The sequence below is a fragment of the Equus quagga genome, chromosome 1, assembly GCF_021613505.1.
Source record: "Equus quagga isolate Etosha38 chromosome 1, UCLA_HA_Equagga_1.0, whole genome shotgun sequence".
Lineage (NCBI taxonomy): Eukaryota > Metazoa > Chordata > Mammalia > Perissodactyla > Equidae > Equus > Equus quagga.
The window spans coordinates 90,847,897-90,865,901 of NC_060267.1; the positions used below are offsets into that span (position 1 = coordinate 90,847,897).

General features: G+C 60.5%; 1 protein-coding gene across 10 annotated transcripts in view; it reads left to right on the forward strand.

Annotated features, from left to right (window-relative positions):
* HMCN2 (hemicentin 2) overlaps positions 1-18,005 on the forward strand; it is a 155,427-nt gene that overhangs the window by 97,463 nt on the left and 39,959 nt on the right. For 9 of the 10 annotated variants that reach the window (XM_046674598.1, XM_046674527.1, XM_046674536.1 and 6 more), the window contains 20 exons: positions 385-576; positions 1,423-1,596; positions 1,722-1,835; positions 2,300-2,442; positions 2,810-2,960; positions 3,562-3,774; positions 5,576-5,689; positions 6,092-6,279; positions 6,798-6,894; positions 7,753-7,914; positions 8,080-8,193; positions 9,169-9,371; positions 10,053-10,134; positions 10,790-10,921; positions 13,278-13,421; positions 13,513-13,672; positions 13,758-13,882; positions 14,319-14,502; positions 16,815-16,912; positions 17,343-17,609. In XM_046674598.1, coding sequence (XP_046530554.1) covers positions 385-576; positions 1,423-1,596; positions 1,722-1,835; positions 2,300-2,442; positions 2,810-2,960; positions 3,562-3,774; positions 5,576-5,689; positions 6,092-6,279; positions 6,798-6,894; positions 7,753-7,914; positions 8,080-8,193; positions 9,169-9,371; positions 10,053-10,134; positions 10,790-10,921; positions 13,278-13,421; positions 13,513-13,672; positions 13,758-13,882; positions 14,319-14,502; positions 16,815-16,912; positions 17,343-17,609 — 3,057 coding nt within the window. The remainder of the gene's footprint in view (positions 1-384; positions 577-1,422; positions 1,597-1,721; positions 1,836-2,299; positions 2,443-2,809; positions 2,961-3,561; positions 3,775-5,575; positions 5,690-6,091; positions 6,280-6,797; positions 6,895-7,752; positions 7,915-8,079; positions 8,194-9,168; positions 9,372-10,052; positions 10,135-10,789; positions 10,922-13,277; positions 13,422-13,512; positions 13,673-13,757; positions 13,883-14,318; positions 14,503-16,814; positions 16,913-17,342; positions 17,610-18,005) is intronic. The other variant, XM_046674570.1, reaches the window with a different exon arrangement.

The following is an 18,005-nucleotide window of genomic DNA, read 5'->3' on the forward strand; positions in this document are numbered from 1 at the left end:
GGGTAGATGGATAGATGGACAGATGGATAGATGGATGGATGGATGAATGGGTTGGTGGATGGATGGATGGATGGATGGATGGTTGGATGGATGGGTGGGTGGCTGGACAGATGGATGGAAGGAATACCTTGTCTTTCTGTCTTACCTGTCTGTACCAAGCCATCTCTGCGCCCTCCTCAGTAAAGAAAAGGCAATCAAACCACACAGGAAAGGGCCCAGGCCAGGCTTGGTAACTGCTTCTGTGTCTTACCCTGGTCCAAGGGCCTCTGGACTGAGATGGACAATCCATGTGCCCTGCCCCTTCCTGGAGCAGCCTGCCACCTCTGGGCTGACCTGGTCAAATCCTGCTGAATCGTCTCACCTACCTCTTTCCTCTGCCTCCAGGCCACCCACAGCCCAAGGTCACATGGTTCAAAGATGGCCGGCCCCTGGCTGGTGAAGACACCCACCATGTTTCTCCAGATGGAGCATTCCTGCAGGTCCTCCAGGCCAACCTGTCTCATGCCGGCCGCTACTCCTGCATTGCAGCCAACGCCGCCGGGGAGAAGACCAAACACTTCCAGCTTGGCGTTCTGGGTAAGTGCTGAGCATCTCCCGGCCACCCTGGGTGCTGGCAGGACGGAGAACCAAGGGGACCAGCTTCGCACAAAGTGCCCCACTGTTTTTTCTTCCACTTCTCCAAGTTCAACCACAACAGAAATAATAGTAGCAGCTCTATTGGTGGAACATTTATCATGGGCCAGGCATTTGGACAGGCCTGATCGCTTAAATCTTCACAACAACCCTAGGAGGTGGGAGCTGTGCTTGTCCCCATGTCACCGATGAAGCTCTGAGACCTAGAGAGGTGACAAGGCTCACTCCAGGCTGTCCGTCTTCCAAGGGCAATGCAGCACCAGCTGTCTTGTCAGGCTGGAGAAACAGGGACCTAGAAAATGAGAGGGACACAGACTGGCTCAGTGACGTCTGTTTCTAAAAATGCTAGTGGTACGAGGAGAGTCCCCTGCAGACGCAGAAGGAGGAAATTTTAGGACCAGTGAAAGTAAAGCCATTCTACTCGGCAGGGAGCAACCCTCCACCCCCCACACCCCCCACGCCGCTCGGGGAGCCGTACAAATTGGAACCACAGAGCTGAGAAGGCTCTGGGTAATTTCATAGATAGTCTGGATGGTAAGAGGCTCTTGGGGAAATTGAGACAGAAATTGTCCACCTTCCCCGTGGCGTTGCTTGGTGACAGAGAGCCTGGCTCTGGGTCCCCCGGCCTGAAGTCAGAGGAGTGCATGGGTTCCTCTGAGCCTCGGTTTCCCATCTGCGTAATGCCAATAACAAAAGCCTCGAAGCTAAGCCCAGGGTCAGACTTTTCGGGATCCCTGGGCCCAGGGTTGGGGGTGTCTGTTCACCAGCATCCTCCCCGCCCCACCACAGTGGTTCCCACCATCCTGGGAGTGAGCGAGGACAGTGCGGACGAGGAGGTGACCGTGACCGTCAACAACCCCATTTCTCTGATCTGCGAGGCGCTGGCCTTCCCCTCCCCGACCATCACCTGGATGAAGGATGGGGCCCCGTTCGAGGCCTCGAACAACATCCAGCTGCTCCCAGGTGATGCCCTCTGCGGGGGGAGGAGCCAGGGGTCAGGTGATGTGTCATCGGGCTGGGTCAGAGGAAGGGACTGGTGAGCCTGGGTTCATGCCTGGGGGTGACCCTGGCTGCTGCCCCCCAAGCAGGTACCCACGGGCTGCAGATCCTGAATGCCCAGGAGGAGGACGCGGGCCAGTACACCTGCGTGGTCACCAACGAGCTTGGGGAGGCCGTGAAGAATTACCACGTGGAGGTCCTCAGTGAGTCAGAGACCCTCCAGGGCTCCCCCTGGGTGGGCAGGAGGCTGCCCGGGGACCCTGGGGCCCTGGCACCGGGCCGCACTTGACACCCCAGAGGCTTGTCTTCTCTGACAGTCACTGGGCGTCATTCCCCATTTTAGAACCAGGCACTAGGAGGAGGGGATGGTGAGTCAGGACTCGGGCCACCTGGACACCCAGACCCACTCCTGGCTTCCTCCCGCCACTTTCACTGCCGCTCCCGCAACTTGAGGCCTAGGGTCCCCAGAGGTCACCCCAAGAAGTTCCCTGTTCCGTAATCGTCGCAGACAAACGCTCTCCCCTAAGTGAACAGCCACGGGAGCGGTCCGTTTCCACTCTCAGGACCCAGCCCCCCGACTTCTGGGACTGCCCTAGGGCCAGGGGGACTGCAGGGTCCTGGCACCCCTTCCTCAGGCCTGCTCCTCAGACCCCCTTGTGGTTTTCAGTCCCCCCTTCCATCTCCAAAGACGACCCCTCGGGGGAGGTCGGCATGAAGGAAGTGAAGGCCAAGGTCAACAGCACCTTGACCCTGGAGTGTGAGTGCCGGGCCGCGCCCCCGCCCGCCATCAGCTGGTACAAGGATGGACAGGTGAGCACGGGACCCCCTGAGCGGCCTCAGGCTCTCACCTCTGGGTCCCTCTGGTTCTGCTTGGAACCTTCCAGAAATGGCGGTCAAAGCACCTAGCCCCAGAGCCGGCCTGGGCCCTGCCCCACCCTTTATATTTTAATTAGAAATCCAACTCTTTATAGGGAATGAGTCTCATGAACGTTAAAGTCTACATTCACCCATTTAATTCTCCTCCCGTTTGTAACTTATATGGATTTTGCAAAGCTGTCAGGGTGTTCCTATCACTTTAGCTTATATTTTTTTAATTTGTTAAAATAGAAGTACCCTGGTCTGGGTGCTTTCTGCCCCCTCATTTCTGTCCCCCCCTTCCCCCACTCACTCCCCCCAGCCTGTGACCCCCAACCAGCGGCTCCGCGTGCTGGGTGAAGGCCGGCTGCTCCAGATCCAGCCCACACAGGCCTCGGATTCGGGGCGATACCTGTGCGTGGCCACCAACGTGGCTGGCGAGGACGACCAGGACTTCCATGTGCTCATCCAGGGTGTGTGGGGCTGGCGGGAGCGGGTGGGGTGTTGGCCTGGGGTCAGTGTGGCTGGGGGCGTCCCAGAGCTTCCCGAGTGGCCTGCCAGGAGGACTCTGTTCTGGGCCCCATGCCCTTTCTCGTCACTCTCTGGCCCCTACAGTCCTGGCATGGGCTCTTTCATTAACTGACCTTGTGACCTGGGGACGTCACCTCCCCCCGGGGCCCTAGTTTTACCTTTGTAAACGTGGGTGATCAAATCAGGTGGCCTTGAGGGCCTCCTCCACTTCTAAAAGCGGAGGATTTTGTGCCTGTGTGCTCCCGGAGACAAGCTCTGGCTAAAGTTAGTGTCTGGCTTCCTCCCCTGAAAAGTGTCAGCATGTCTGTTGAGTCCGTTAGACTCGAGCTGCAGAGGGCAGGAACCTGTCCTGGTGCCCGGCATAGTCGTTGCTCAGTAAACACGTGTTGAAGGAGTGAGTGAATTTAAGAACTGCCTTGACCTAAGGAATGGGCTCAAATGGTGGCATCCGCACCCTGGGGAGGCTGGGCTGGGGGTCTCTTTGAGCGGAGGGGGGTCCCCATCCCTCAGCTGTGTGTCCTAATGGCTGTGCCCCCCACCCAGTGCCCCCCATGTTCCAGAAGATGGGCGACGCCAGTGCAGCCCTCGAGATCAGGGAGGAAGAGGCCCGGGGTGAGGTGACAGAATACCGGGAGATCGTGGAGAACAACCCTGCCTATCTGTACTGCGACACCAACGCCGTCCCACCCCCCGAGCTCACCTGGTACAGGGAGGACCAGCCCCTCTCGGCCACGGACGGGGTGTCTGTTCTGCAAGGTAGGCCAGGGCTGCACGGAGAAGTCGGGCATTAGCAGGCAGGGGCCAGGGTCATACCCACGTCACAGCTGGTCTCAACCGCCTTTCTACGAGTCCTTGAGCAATCCTGTGTGCTGCTTGCTGTGTGACCTCAGGCAGAGCATGTGACCACTCTGGGCCTTAGCGGCCTTTTGTAAACCTGTTTGAAGGCAAGCACGGGGTCCCCTTCTGCCTCGGGTTGTTAGAACAGAGACTCTCACCTGGGCCAGGCCCACCTCTGGGCTTGGTAACATCTTGAAATAATCGGCCAAAGCTGGTGCCTCTCCAGGAGGGGGAGCCGGTTCCTTTGGGAAGAGCTCAAGACCCCGGGGGTTGAAGGGGCTCTTACTCGGCTCTGAGGACCACAGTGGGGTCCACGCTCATGGCTCAGGTGACCTTTTTATTCTTGATATCACTTTAAATATTTATTCAAGTTTGCCTAATTTTTTAAAACAGGCCTTTTATTTTAGAATAGTTCTTGTGAACCATTTTTCATTAAAAGGCTCCGGGCTGGGGCTTAGAAACACCTGGGTGCCCAGGGCTGCGGCCCAGCGCCTGGGAGAGCAGAATGGCAGCAATGCCAGCACAGAGACCGTGTGGTCTCCTGAGGGACTTGGCTGGTCTCCGGGCTGGGATCAGCCCGTGTCCTGCCGGGTGGGCCATGCTGGGCTGGCCCCGGGAGGGGAGCTGGGTCCCCCGGGGTTCCAAGGAGCAGGGTCAGTCCAGGCTTTGGACTTTGGTCCTTGCAAAAGAAAGCGGCCCCTTGGACATCCGGGAGAGGCAGTGCTCACTGAAGGCTGTCTATTCCTGTCGGAAACGCCCAGACTGACCCCTTCACTTCGCCACTGCCCTCTGAGCTGGACACTGACCCACATCCTGGGCACACAGTGAGCTCAGTCACATCTGATCCCTAACTCGGATCCTGACCGTGGGTCAATCCCAGCCAGCCACTGAACCCTGGCTGCAGCCACTGACGCCCCAGTCCAGCCATTCACCTCCAACCCCACCACTGACCTCTGACTCTGGCCACTGACCCCTAGTCCTGGACACGTAGTGGTTGTGGTCACAAGCTGACCTTTATTCTGACCCTGACTGTAGATTAATCTCACACATCAAGTGACCTCCGGCCTCGGCCACTGCCCCCGTAGTCCGGGCCTCTGTCCTCTGGCTCTGCGAGTGGTGAGCTCCTGGTTCTCTTCCTGTTTGGTGGGGAGAGGAGGACGAGGAGCAGGGCCCCCACAGCCCAGGCTGGCGGTCCCCCTACCCAGAATCCTGAGCACACAGTGACCCCACCCTGGCACCCCCTAGAGACCAGCTCCAGCCCCCTAGAGATCCAGGGTCAGCCCTGGCTGGCTCCTGATCACAGAGGGTCCCAAGTGACGCCCCCCAACACCCCATCCCCCCGCCACCGCCAGGGAGCCGCTCTCTGCCTCCTGAGAGCCAGGCCGTGACATGCGCCCAGCTCTCTGCCCCTCCCTCTGCCTTCGCTGCACAGCTGGGCTCAGCACTGCTGAGGCCTCGGTTTGTCCATCTGTGAGATGGGGGTAGGAGCAGCACAGGGAGGCGGAGGCCAGGAAGATGCCCGGCCCAGGCCCTGGCACACAGCAGGCCGTGACAGCACTGCATCCGACCCCCGCCCCCAACCCGACCGCGACCTGGGTGGGGCCGGCAGACTCTCTCCCTTTCACAGATGAGGCGGGGCAGTGAGGTGATCCGGGTGCCCTCCAGAGGACAGAGTGGGCTTCTGGCCCTTGCTCAGGCCTCTGTCCCCGTGTCCCCGCAGGGGGCCGGGTCCTGCAGATCCCCCTGGTACGTGCAGAGGATGCCGGGAGGTACTCGTGCAAGGCCTCCAACGAGGTGGGCGAGGACTGGCTGCACTACGAGCTGATGGTGCTGAGTGAGTGGCCCCGCCGGGAAGCACGCGGGGGGTCTCGGGCCTGCAGGCCCCGCAGGGCCTCCCTCCTGAAGGGGTCCGGGGAGAGCGCAGGCCTCCTGCCTCCTCAACGCGGAGCTTGATGATGTAGGGGTTATGAGCTTGGGCTATGAAACACACAGCACCCAGTCCAAATTCCAGATGAGCTGCTTCTGAGCTGTGTGACCTTGGGCAAATCACAGCCCTCTCTGTGCCCCAGATTCCTTAGCTGCATCAGGGCCTGGGACATCTTAGTGAACAGGGCAATAGGAGCCCACGTGAGCGCCTGGCACCAAGTGCTGCTCTTGCCTCCACACCCACCCCCACCCCCAGGGACCATTCCCAGGGAGGCCACCTGCTCCTCACCCTCCTCTCCCCCACCCCCAGCCCCACCTGTGATCCTGGGTGACACGGAGGAGCTGGTGGAGGAGGTGACTGTCAACGCCAGCAGCACCGTCACCCTGCAGTGCCCGGCCCTGGGCAACCCCGTGCCCACCATCTCGTGGCTCCAGAACGGGCTCCCTTTCTCCCCGAGCCCCCGGCTGCAGGTCCTGGAGGACGGGCAGGTCTTGCAGGTCAGGGCGGCCCCCTGCTCGGGCCAAGGCAGCGGCTGCTGCGACTCACGACTGCCGGTCTGGGAACCAAGGAGCTGCCCTCCTCTGTGCCAAATGAGGCTGTTTGCCCGAAACCACGTCAGACCACCGGGGGCTTAATTCAGCCGCCGGACACTCCTCTGTGAGGAGCCTTGCCCGCAGGCACAGGGCTGCACAGCACCTGAAGGGACACACACGCGTGCCACAGCTAGGGGAGGCTGTCGTCTCCAGCTGGTTTGTTACATGGAACCTCTCAGCACCAACCGCACTGCCCCCCACCCCAATGTCACAGGAAGTCCTAGCGGATGAGGTCAGGGGGCGGGCATCCGGGGAGCCCTCTACGTGCTGCTGCATGTCAACAATGATGGCCTCCTGCAGGGCCTCCTCTGGGTGCTGGCCTTGCCTGGTGTGGATGGGAGGGAGCCCCCCCCAGAGGTTCCGGGGGGCCCAGGGCCGGCAGGCCTGCAGCGTCTCCAGGCGCCTCCTCCCTGCACCCGCAGGTGTCCACGGCAGAGGTGGCCGACGCCGCCAGCTACATGTGTGTGGCCGAGAACCCGGCGGGCTCCGCGGAGAAGCTGTTCACCCTCAGGGTGCAGGGTGAGCTGGCTGAGCGGGCGACCCGCATCCTGGGGTTCCCCAGCCGAGGAGCAGCCAGTGCTCTGGGCCCGCTCCCACTCACGGGTTCCCCCTGCGCAGGCAGACGCAGCGCCTTGACCCTCCCCAAGGAACACTGCCTTGGTGCCGCCAGTGTCCCGGGCTCCGGGCCTGTGCTCCGAGTTCAGGGATTCCAGCCCGGCACCAGCCGTATCCTAGGACAGAGGGCACTGGGGGACCCTGATGACTAGGGGCCAACCCCAGATGATAAAGCAATTTCAGAGGTTGCCGGAAAACAGCTCCTCTGAGGCCCCCAGCACCATTCTTGAGCCCTTCCTGTGCCCAGCATGGGGCTGAGCACTTCCCCTGGGCTGACCCCTTCCAGCCGAGCTAGGAGGTTAGTCTGATTTCACAGCTGTGGAGACAGACTCAGGGAGGTCACCCGGTGCGGGGTCTCACCGCCCCATGGTAGGCCCTCTCGACCGCTGCATTCTTATGATGCATGCACCTCAGGGGCTGTGAGCTCTGCCTCCAGATGTGGGGCAGCTGTGGCCTCAGGGACAGAGGGATGACAGTGTTGAGCACTCAAAGTCTAGGACTCAAACCTCAAGATAGTTTGGCTCTGCCCCTGACCAGCTGAGTGGCCTCGGAAAAGTGACTCTCCCTCTCTGATCTCTGAGCCCCCGTGTTCTCGTCTGTAAGACAGTTATAAGCAGTGCGTGCTGCTGCGAAGCGTGCCGATGTGCCGAGCGGAAGCACCAGGAGCTCGTAAAGGCCCTGTGTTTCGCTCTGTGGCTCTCTGCTCCCCTGCCAGTGTGCATCCTCAAGTGTCTTTCTTTATCCCGGTGGCCACGGGGACAGTCCCGCCACGCATCACAGGGCTGAACTCGGAGCAGGTCACCGCCATCCTCAACAGCAGCGTCTCCCTCCCCTGTGACATCCACGCTCACCCGAGCCCCGAGGTCACGTGGTACAAGGACAGCCGGGCCCTCTCCCTGGGAGGGGAGGTCTTCCTTCTGCCTGGTGGGTAAACTGAGGCTTGGGGCCCAGCTCTGAGGGTATGTGGGGAGCCAGAATTGCTTCCCCAAACCTGGGGCCGTCTTGGGAGCCTGGGAGGGCTTTAGGATCGTGGGGTGGGGCCTGGGGGCTGGGGCTCGGTTGCTGGTGCGAGGGGCTGCTCCCCCACAGGCACCCACACGCTGCAGCTGTCACGGGCGCAGCCCTCGGACTCTGGGACGTACGTGTGTGAGGCCCTCAATGCTGCCGGCCGAGACCAGAAGCTGGTGCAGCTTAGCGTGCTGGGTGCGTCCTGTCTGTCCCCTGCCTGCACCGTCCCCACTCCTTCAGTCAGCCCTCAGCCCCACACCTCTCGGGCGGCACAGCCCGCACAGGGGCAGCCGGCCCCGGGGGAACCTGGGGCGCCCCACATGCTCCTGCAGCAACGATGTCCGGGAGGCACGGTGGTTAAGATCCTGGTCTGTAGAGTTGGATACACTTGGGTTTGAAACTCAGCTGTGCGCTCATTTGCTCTGTGACCTTGGGCAAATCGCTCCCCCTCCATGAGCCTCAGGTCTCTCACCTGTAAGGTGACGGTTGGTATAAGGGTTAAATGATGGCCCATGAGCACTTAGCCCGGTGCCTGGCTCGTGGCGAGCTCTGGGTTGAGGAGGAGACAGTGAAACAACCACAGGAACTGGCCCAGGACGGCCCTTCCCGAGCCTGGCTGGCGATGTGATTCTGGGCGTGAAGCCTGTGTCGGGGCTCCTGGTCTTCAGAATCCTCTTGGGGAAAAGCTGGCCTGAGAGGTCACCAGCCAGGACCCACTGGAAGGTTCTTTCTAGCCCCAGGGCTGGTTCATTCATCGGTGCGTGTTCACCTACTGTGCGCCAGACACCATACCAGGTCCTGTGGGCTCACGGCCGGGGGTGGAGACTTCTGCATTGGTTTGCTGGAGAGACAAGGGGCTGCGGGGACCCCCGCAGAGGGCTCTAACCCAGCTGGGGGCTGCCCTGTGTAGGAAAGAGCCCAGGAGAGCCATTGGAGCCTCTGGGAGGCTGAGGCCCAGAGAGGGCAGGAGGCTTTTCCCAGGTCGCCCCCCAGGTCCTTGGCATGCTGGCCTGGATTCCCTTCCTCCTTCTCCTTGTGTCTGTGCCGGCCCCAGGGGTGGGGACCACTGTGTGACCCTTGTGGGCCTCCATAAGCTGTTTACCTGTGGCTGCAGCTGGGGAGGACACAGAGAAGGCCACAGTGCCTCACTCTGCTCATCTCCCACCCCAGTTCCCCCCACCTTCAGGCAGGCTCCCAGAGGCTCCCAAGATGCGGTCCTGGTGCGGGCGGGGGACAAGGCCATCCTGAGCTGTGAGACAGACTCGTTCCCAGAGCCGACGGTGACCTGGTACAAGGATGGGCAGCCCCTGGTCCTGGCACAGCGGACCCAGACTCTGCTGGCTGGGCAGAGGCTGGAGATCCTGAACACCCAGGTGAGCAGCCTGGTGGCATGGGCAGCTGTGAGCAGCTGTGAAGGTGTCACCTTCTGGTTGTGGTGAGCCTGGGGGGGGGCCTGTGGGCAGCTGTGTGGCAGGTGTGGGGGCTGCTGCCTCCTGTGCCTGTGGGACCCCAAGCCAAGGCGATGAGTAGCCTCTAGCTTGGGAGACATGGGAAGAGCACAGGCCTCCAGATCTGCCTCAGACCTGACGCACAGACTGACCTCGAGCAGGTCCCTTCCCCACAGCCTGCCTCACTCTCCCTGGGATCTAGAAGCTTCTTCCCAGCCCTTCTGGTTATGACTCCCTGGGGTGTTCCGCCCCCCTCCCTGGTGTGGATGAGACGCACGTAGCATTTGTTGGATGAATATTTGCAGCCTCTCTGCAGATCCACCCCGGGCTCTGCTGTCCTGGCCCAGCTCCATCCCCACAGCCAGGGGGTCTTTCCCTTCAGGCTTGGCTGATAGGCAGGCCCAGGGAGGGTGGGGGTCTGGAGCTTCCGTCCTCCTGCTTCTTGGGGCTCTTGGGAAAGTCCCCACCTCCCCTTGGCTTCCCAGGCAGGTCCAGTGTATGTGGGGAGTCCCTGCTCTGGAAGGTTCTGGGACAAGTTTTGGGGCAGCCCTGGGTACCCCCCACCCAGCCTGTGCCCACCATCACCACGTGCTCTCTCTGTCCCAGGTGTCGGATAAAGGTCTGTACAGCTGTAAGGTCAGTAACGCGGCCGGGGAGGCCATGCGGATGTTCGTCCTCACTGTCCAGGGTAAGCTGGGGACCAGCCTGCGGGCACGGCCATGGGACCCCCAGCGGCACAGGGCCGCCAGGGGTGGGAAGGGCAGTAGCTGGAAAGAGGCGGGGCTGCCGAGTGTTGAGGGCACAAGATCCGGAATTAAAGACCAGGATCCAAATAGGACTCTGCCTGTGACCTGCTCTGTGAGCTCCATAGCGTGTCTTTGTCCCCCTGAGCCTCAGGTGTGTCTTCAGCAAAAGAGGCTAAAGGCTGCACCTGCCCCTCGGGAGCGGGAAGCGCTCAGTGGACAGACTGCCATGACCACGTCTGTAGAGTGCTGGGCCCAGGCCAGGCCCGCGAGCACTGGGGCGGGAGCCCTCAGAGATCAGGCACTCGGAGGCCTGGGGCCATGTCACCTCCATCTTGAGCCCGTCAGGCCTGTCCCGCCAGCCTGAGGACAGAGCACAGATGGCATTTAATTGGGTGTGGCTCAAGCTGGGGGTGAGGGGGAGCCCGTTAGAGCTGCCTGGGGGACATGGCAGCTGCCATTGTCTCCATCAGTAGCAAAGCATAAGATGTCAACTCGTGACCACAGGCAAGGGCCCCTCGGGCACCCCTGACCCGCCTGAGAGGAAGGAAGTGGGAGGCCCAGTCTTAGCATTCTGGGGACCTGGATTCTCTCCTGCAGTGCCCCCAACATTTGAGAACCCCAGGACGGAGATGGTGAGCCAGGTGGCTGGGAGCCCTCTGGTCCTGACCTGTGACGTGACTGGGGTCCCTGCGCCTGCTGTCACTTGGCTGAAGGACAGGATGCCCGTTGGTGAGTGCATCACGTCCTTCTTAACTTTTTAGTGCCAAATATTCCTTTATTTAATGAAACAACAGTGAGAACAGAAGGAGTTGATGGTTGTTCGCCGTTCCTACCGGGCAAAATGAAAGGCTGCCAGCAGCCTGTAGGTCCCACCTGCTGTTTGTCTTTCAACATTATTGGCCCTTGAAATCTCAACATGGGGAACTGTTCCCACGGGGGCTCAAAGTCATCTTGAGTTTGTGCCTACAGTCGGCTCCCACACGATGGAAATGCAGGGTGGGTGTGGAGGGCCCCCCTGGCCTGACCGTGGGCTTGGCATTGGCCCCCAAAACTGCTCCTCCTGCAGTAACTCAGCTCTGCCCTGGCCCGGCCATCGGTCAGCCTCGCCCAGCCTTCATCCTGGCCTCACTCTTTTCCTCTCCTCCTGCACGGTCAGTCAGCAAATCCATCACTGTGTAGGCTGCTAAATGCCTCTGGGGCCAGCCCACTGCTCTCAACCCACGGCCTTCCCCATTCTAGCCACCACTGACCCCCGAGTAAGGGCAGCAGTCCCCACTCTGGTCTCCTGGCCCGCTCCGTGCCTCCAGTGCAGGATCCACACAGGGCAGAAGGGATCTCAAAGTGCAGCTCTGAGGGGGCCCTTTGTCTGTTGAATCCTTTTGTGGCTCTAGTCCTCAGAACCACAGCCCACAGCCCAGGAGGCCCTGCGGGTCCGGGCCAGCGCCCCCTCTCTGTCCAGCTCCAGGCCTCAGACAGGCCCAGCTGCTCTTTGCTCCTTGCACACGCCCCGCTCCCTCCGCTCTCTCTGTAACAGTTTGATTGAGATGTAATTCACATACTCTACGTCAGCCATTTAAAGAGTATGAATCAATTATTTTTAGTATCTTCACAGATCATCCTCACAATCGATTTTAAAACAATTTTATCACCCAAAAGGAAACCCCACACCTATTTCCCTTCATGCCCCATTTCCTCTCAAACCTCCCCACGCCACCCCACCCCACCCCAGCCCTCAGCAGCCACTAGCCTGCTTTCTGTCTCCATGTACTTGTCTCTTCTGGCCATTTCATATAAAAGGAATCATACAATATGTGGCCTTTTGTGTCTGGCTTCTTCCACTTAGCATCACGTCTTCAAAGTTCATCTGTATTGTAGCATGTGTCAGTTTTTCATTCTTTTTTAAAATTAAATCAAATTGTTTTTTCCGTATTCTTTTTTATGGCTGCATATCCCGTGTTCCATATCCACACGTAATATTGGGTGGATGTACTACTTGTCCTTCATCCTTTTGTCAGTTGATGGGCACTTGCGTTGTTTCCACCTGTTGGCTCGGATGAGTAATGTGCTGTGACCGTTTGTGTTCAGGTGTTTGTGTGCGCGTATGTTTTCCTTTCTTTTTGGTATCTACCTGGGAGGGGAATTGCTTCAGGCCCTGTTCCCTCTTGCCTCCAGCTCTCGGCACACGCTTCTTCCTCCCTGACATACCCGCCCTGAGTCCCCAGACCGCCTCCACTCTCGCCTGGCTGATTCGTACTCACCTCCAAGCCTCAAGTGAGGCTCGGCTCCTCCGGAAGACTTGCCTGATCTCCCGGCTCTGTCAGGGGCTTCCCGGGGCTGATCACACAGGATTGTGCCTGTTTCACTGTCCCTGAGCTCCCTGAGGACGGGGACCGTCCCACTCATCTTTGATTCCCGAGTCACAGTTGGACATGTAGCTGGTGCTCAAGACATTATGTGTTGAAAGGCTGGCTGGGCAGGCGAGGGTCTGGGCAAGGGCAGGTCAGCCTGGGCTGGTGCAATTCGAGTCGGCTTCAGGGCAGAGATGCAGCCGAGAGAATGAAGGGGGAGGCGTTCCAGGCTGGGGGTGGGCATGCAGCCTGAGCAGAGGCCCAGGGGGAGCCCCTGGCGTGACCTGCCTGGGGGACAGTGAGCGGCTGGCTCACTTCAATTGGAAGCCTCCATCAGTGGAACAGGGAGCTGGAGGGAGGGTGGGTGGTGAGGTGGGCCTGAGAGTCAGCAGGAAGAGGACCAAGTCTTGGACCCTGAAGGGAGTGGGGTCCCTTGGGAAGAAATGTCACAGTGGAAGGAAATAGGTTTTAAGGAATAGAGCAATCAAAGAGACCAGGCTGAGGAAGGTGGTGATGGAGATGGCAGGAGGCCTGGCCGCTGTCTGGGCCTCAGTTTCCCTACAAGCACAAGAAGGACGTGGATTATTCAATGATTCCTAGGGTTTTTGCAGCCTGTGAGCATGGGGGACAGGCACCTGCTCAGGGAGTCATGTGACTTTGGTGTCTGGGCCCAGTGGCGGCACCTGGGGCAGTGGGTCTGTGCAGGTGAAGGCCTGGCACGCCCCTCCATCCCACAGAGAGCAGCGTGGCGCATGGTGTGGTCTCCCGGGGCGGCCGCCTCCAGCTGAGTCGCCTGCAGCCCACCCAGGCTGGCACCTACACCTGCGTGGCCAAGAACGCCCAGGCTGAGGCCCGCAAGGACTTCATGGTGGCCGTGCTGGGTACGTCTGCGCCCTATGCCCCTCCCGGTGTGCCCCCTCCCCAACGCCTGGCCCTGCCACCACCCGGGCCTCACCGCAGCCCCTGCCACAGTGGCCCCCCGGATCCAGAGCTCGGGCGCCACGCAGGAGCACAACATCCTGGAGGGGCAGGACGTGCGGCTGGACTGCGAGGCTGACGGGCAGCCGCCACCCGAGGTGGCCTGGCTGAAGGACGGCGCCCCGCTTGGCCAGGGCGTGGGCCCCCACCTCCGGTAAGGCCCAGCCTGTGCCCTCCCCGCGCCCCCAGTGGGGCCCGCGGAGCCTCACGCAGCCGCCCTGGCTCTCCCTCCCTGGCAGCTTCTACCTGGACAGCGGCTCCCTGGTGCTGAAGGGCCTCAGGGCCTCGGACTCGGGCGCCTACACCTGCGTGGCCCGCAACGCGGCGGGGGAGGACGCCCGGCTGCACACCGTGAGCGTGCTGGGTGAGCTGCCCGACCGTCGCGGGGCCTCCCCTGGGGCATCCAGAGGGGCTGGGGGGGCCGGGATGGCCGGGATGCAGGAGACCTGGTTCAGGCCGCAGCCACACCCACACCGTGAGCCAGGCCACTGTCTGACCTCCGGGCCTCCGCCCCCCGCCTCAGACGAGGCACAACCACCCCAGCTGAGGGGGCGGCAGGAGAGTCGGGGGATAAAGGAAATGAGAAGAGGGCCACAGGGTGTGGCTATGTCCCCCAGGCCCTGGGCTGCATCCTCACCTGGGGTGGGTGTGGCTCTGAAGCCCCAGATGTGATAGCTGCTTGCAGCAAAATTTTAGGTGTCAGTGCCACCTCCTGGAGCTTCTCTGGGAGGAGCCCACGTCCCCTCCCCAGACCCCCTCACTGCCTCTCTTTTCTTCTTTTCTCTCCGTGCCCTCCACAGTGCCTCCCACCATCGAGCAGGGGGCAGAGGGCGCGGGGACCCTGGTGAGCAGGACTGGGGAGCTGGTGACCATGGCGTGCCCCGTGCGGGGCTCCCCACCCATCCGCATGAGCTGGCTCAAGAACGGCCTGCCCCTGCCGCTCTCCCAGCGCACCCACCTCCACAGCTCGGGCCGCACCCTCAGGTAAGGGAGCAGCTGCCCGGCCCACTGACCTGCAGATCACAGGCCCCAGGTACATGCTTCATGCAGCTCGGGCTTAAAAACACATCTGAATGGTTTTTAGAATAAAAATAATATAAACGTGCAGAGGTTTATGACGGGGGAGAACGAGAGGACCCCACTCCCAAATGGAACCCCAGAGATGACAGTGGCCTCTGCCCTCAGGCTCTTACAGCCCAGGGAGGGAGGCACAGCTTCAGGTTGCACCCGACTCAGCTTGACCCAGGGTGGAGGAAATCAGGGAAGGCTTCCTGGAAGAAGGTGCCTGAGCGAAGTCTTCATGCCTTCAGCAACACTTACAGAGTCCTTGCTGTTCCGGGTGCAGTTCCAGGCACCAAGATAGAGCAGTGAGCAAGATGAAGCCTCTGCTCCTGCAGCCTCGGGGAGGGAGGGAGGGAAAATAAACAGATATAAAAGTGAAATGTCACAAGGGATGTGTGCTCCGGAGAATAAACTAGGGTGAGGGGGTGGGAGGTGGCAGTGGAGGGTGCCACTTTAGGATGGTCAGCGAGAGGTGCTCGGATAAGGTGGCACTTGAGTAGAGCTTGAAGGAGGTGAGAGAGGGAGCTTCCAGGCAGTGTTGGAACAGCAAATTCAAAGGCCATGAGGCGTGCATGTGCCTGTGTGTTCAAGGAATAGAGTCGGGGAGTGTTGGTGGGAGGAGGCCAGGGGACAAAGGACCTTGTACGTCCTTGGAAGACGGGTTTTCCTACAGGGATAGGGAGAGCCCTGGGAGGGTTTCACAGAGAAGCCTCATGATGCGACATTTTTTTCTTGTTTCTTGTGGTAAAATACGTATAATATGAAATTTAGCATTTTAACCATTTTTAAGTGTACAGTTCCCTGGCATTAAGTACATTCACATTGTGGTGCGACCATCACCACCATCCGTCCCCAGAGCTCTTTCATCTTCCCACACTGAAGTTCTGTCCCCATTAAACACTCACGCCCCGTTCCCCGGCCCCAGCCCCAGCCCCAGCGTCTCCCTTCTGTCTCTATGCATCTGACGACTCCGGGGGCCTCATGTCAGTGATTTGTTTTTTTGTGTCTGGCGTATTTCAGTTAGCATGATTGTCCCCAAGGTTCACCCATGTGGTAGCACCTGTCAGGATTTCCTTCCTTTTGTGGCCGTATCATCTTCCATCCTGTGGATGGACCACGTTTTGTTATCCGTTCATGCGTCGATGGACGCTTGGGTTGTGTCTACTTTTTGGCTCTTGTGAATGTGCTGCTGTGATCATGGGTGAATGTACTGTCTGTTTGAGTCTCTAAATTCTTTTGGGTTGTGACTTAGGTTTTTAGACAACCCTTCTGCCTGTTGTGTGGACAACAGACTGTGGTGCCAAGGGCAGAGCGGGGAGGGTCGTTAGGGGAGCCACGTGGCCTGGATCAGAGCCGTGTGGCGGAGGCCGTCAGAGCTGGCAGTGTGTGGGGGATGAGAGGCATGGAGGAGCTGAGGACGACTCTGGGGGCTTTATCTGGGAACCTGGAAGGCTGCGGGCCTGTTGTCTGAGACGGGACCCCTGTGGGAGGGGCGGACTGAGGGGAGGAGTTTCACCACGGTAGTGGAGGGGCTCATCGACATCAGGGACAAGGGCAGCCGGCAGTCGCGGCTCCACTCGGGATTTCAGGAGACAGACCTTCAGGGACATCAGCAAACAGGAGGCGCTGGAGGCGGGGAGTGGCTGCAGCCCCGAGGAACGAGTGTGGACTGTGTCCCGGCCACTAGTTTGGGGACCAGTCTAAAGGACCCAGCAACGGAACCCCAGGTGGCCAGGGCGGGGGGGCAGGAGGAGTAGGAGGACATCCAGGAGGACCATGCTGTCCCGGAAGCCCAGTGAAGACACACTTCAGGGTCACCAGGGACACTAAGCAGCTCAGGAGGAGTGTTAGGGGCGAAAGGGGGTTCAAGAGAAAGTGGAGGGACACACAGTGGAGACAGTGAGTGGAGGCAACTCTGGCGAGCCCTGAAGGCAAACAGGGATTGTCTTTCTAGAAGGGGGTGTGCTAGCAGGCTGCCCTAGGGGTGGGACGTGGAGGCCCTGGAACGTGGGAAGCAGGGCGTCCGGCTGCAGAGGGAGCCGGTGAAGAAGGCAGCCGGGCCGGGCGGGGAGCTGGGGCTTGATTCTGGGGGCCCGGCAGCCACAGCTGGGCCTGTGCTGTGTCTCCCAGCTGCCCCTCGGGCTGCAAGCTGTTGGGAGACAGGATGCAAAAGGGAGGGGCTGTTTCCACCAAGCCCGCCTCTCTCTCTCCCTCTCCCCTCCCGAGGCGTTCAGGATTTCCCAGGTGCAGTTGGCAGACTCTGGCATCTTCACCTGTGTGGCTGTGAGCCCGGCTGGCGTGGCCGACAGGAACTTCACCTTGCAGGTGCACGGTACGGTGCAGGGGGTGGAATAAGCGGGTCCTTTGGCCCCACAAGTACTCGTTGGACACTGTGGTGTGCCAGGCCCTTGCCAGGCACAGGGATGCGGCAGTGAGCAGAGGTGGCCCCTGACACCAGGAGGTCGGTGCGGGAAGCAACTCTGTAAAGAGACATCGGCATTTCAGGCCACTAATTGATCCCAGGGGAAGGAGAGTGCTCCGTGAGAGCACAGAGGCGGGCACCTGGCCTCCAGGGCTCAGGGAAGGTTTTCTGGAAGAGGTGAGGTCCAAGCCAAGGACAGGTGAGGTCCAAGCCAAGGACTGGTGATGAGAAGGAGTTGTCCAGAAGAAGGACAATAGAAGCAGCCTGTGTAAAGGTCCAGGGGTGAGGGCTGCCTGGCGAGGAATAAAATGACTCTTGCCCACACTTTTGCCCTGTGCAGAGCCCCCTGTCCTGGAGCCAGTGGAGTTCCAGAATGACGTGGCAGTGGTCCGTGGCTCCCCGGTGCTCCTCCCCTGTGAAGCCCGGGGCAACCCCCCACCCCTAGTGTCGTGGATGAAGGATGGGGAGCCTTTGTTGTCCCAGAGCCTCGAACAGGGACCAGGCCTGCTGCTGGAGAGCGCGGAAGCTGGTGACTCCGGGAGCTACTCCTGCGTGGCCGTGAGCGAGGCGGGGGAGGCAAGGAGGCATTTCCAGCTGACAGTGATGGGTGGGTCACCTGCCCCAGCGTCAGCTTCTCTGGGCCTGGCGGGGAGGGTGGGGCTCTGGGGGCGATGCAGAAGGCGGTGAGAGAGGGGAGCCCCTCCTGGGGTAGCCGCCTGGGAGGGGGGCTTGGGGAACAGCCGCTTCACGTGGGACACCTCGCTGACCTTGCTGCAGGGGCTGGGCGGCCGGGGTGCTTCGTTCCTGGGGCTGTGCTCCTCGGTCTGTACCCCAAACCTCGCAAAGCAGGGACAAGAGGCACTGAAAGCTGGGGGCAGAGCCCTAGATCTCAAGCACAAGATTTTGCAAGTTTTGTGCCATATTGGAAAGACTGGTGTCAATTGTGCGTTCCCCTCCACACCAAGTCCTTGTTGGTTTTGAAGCACAAATAATTGTCCCAGGG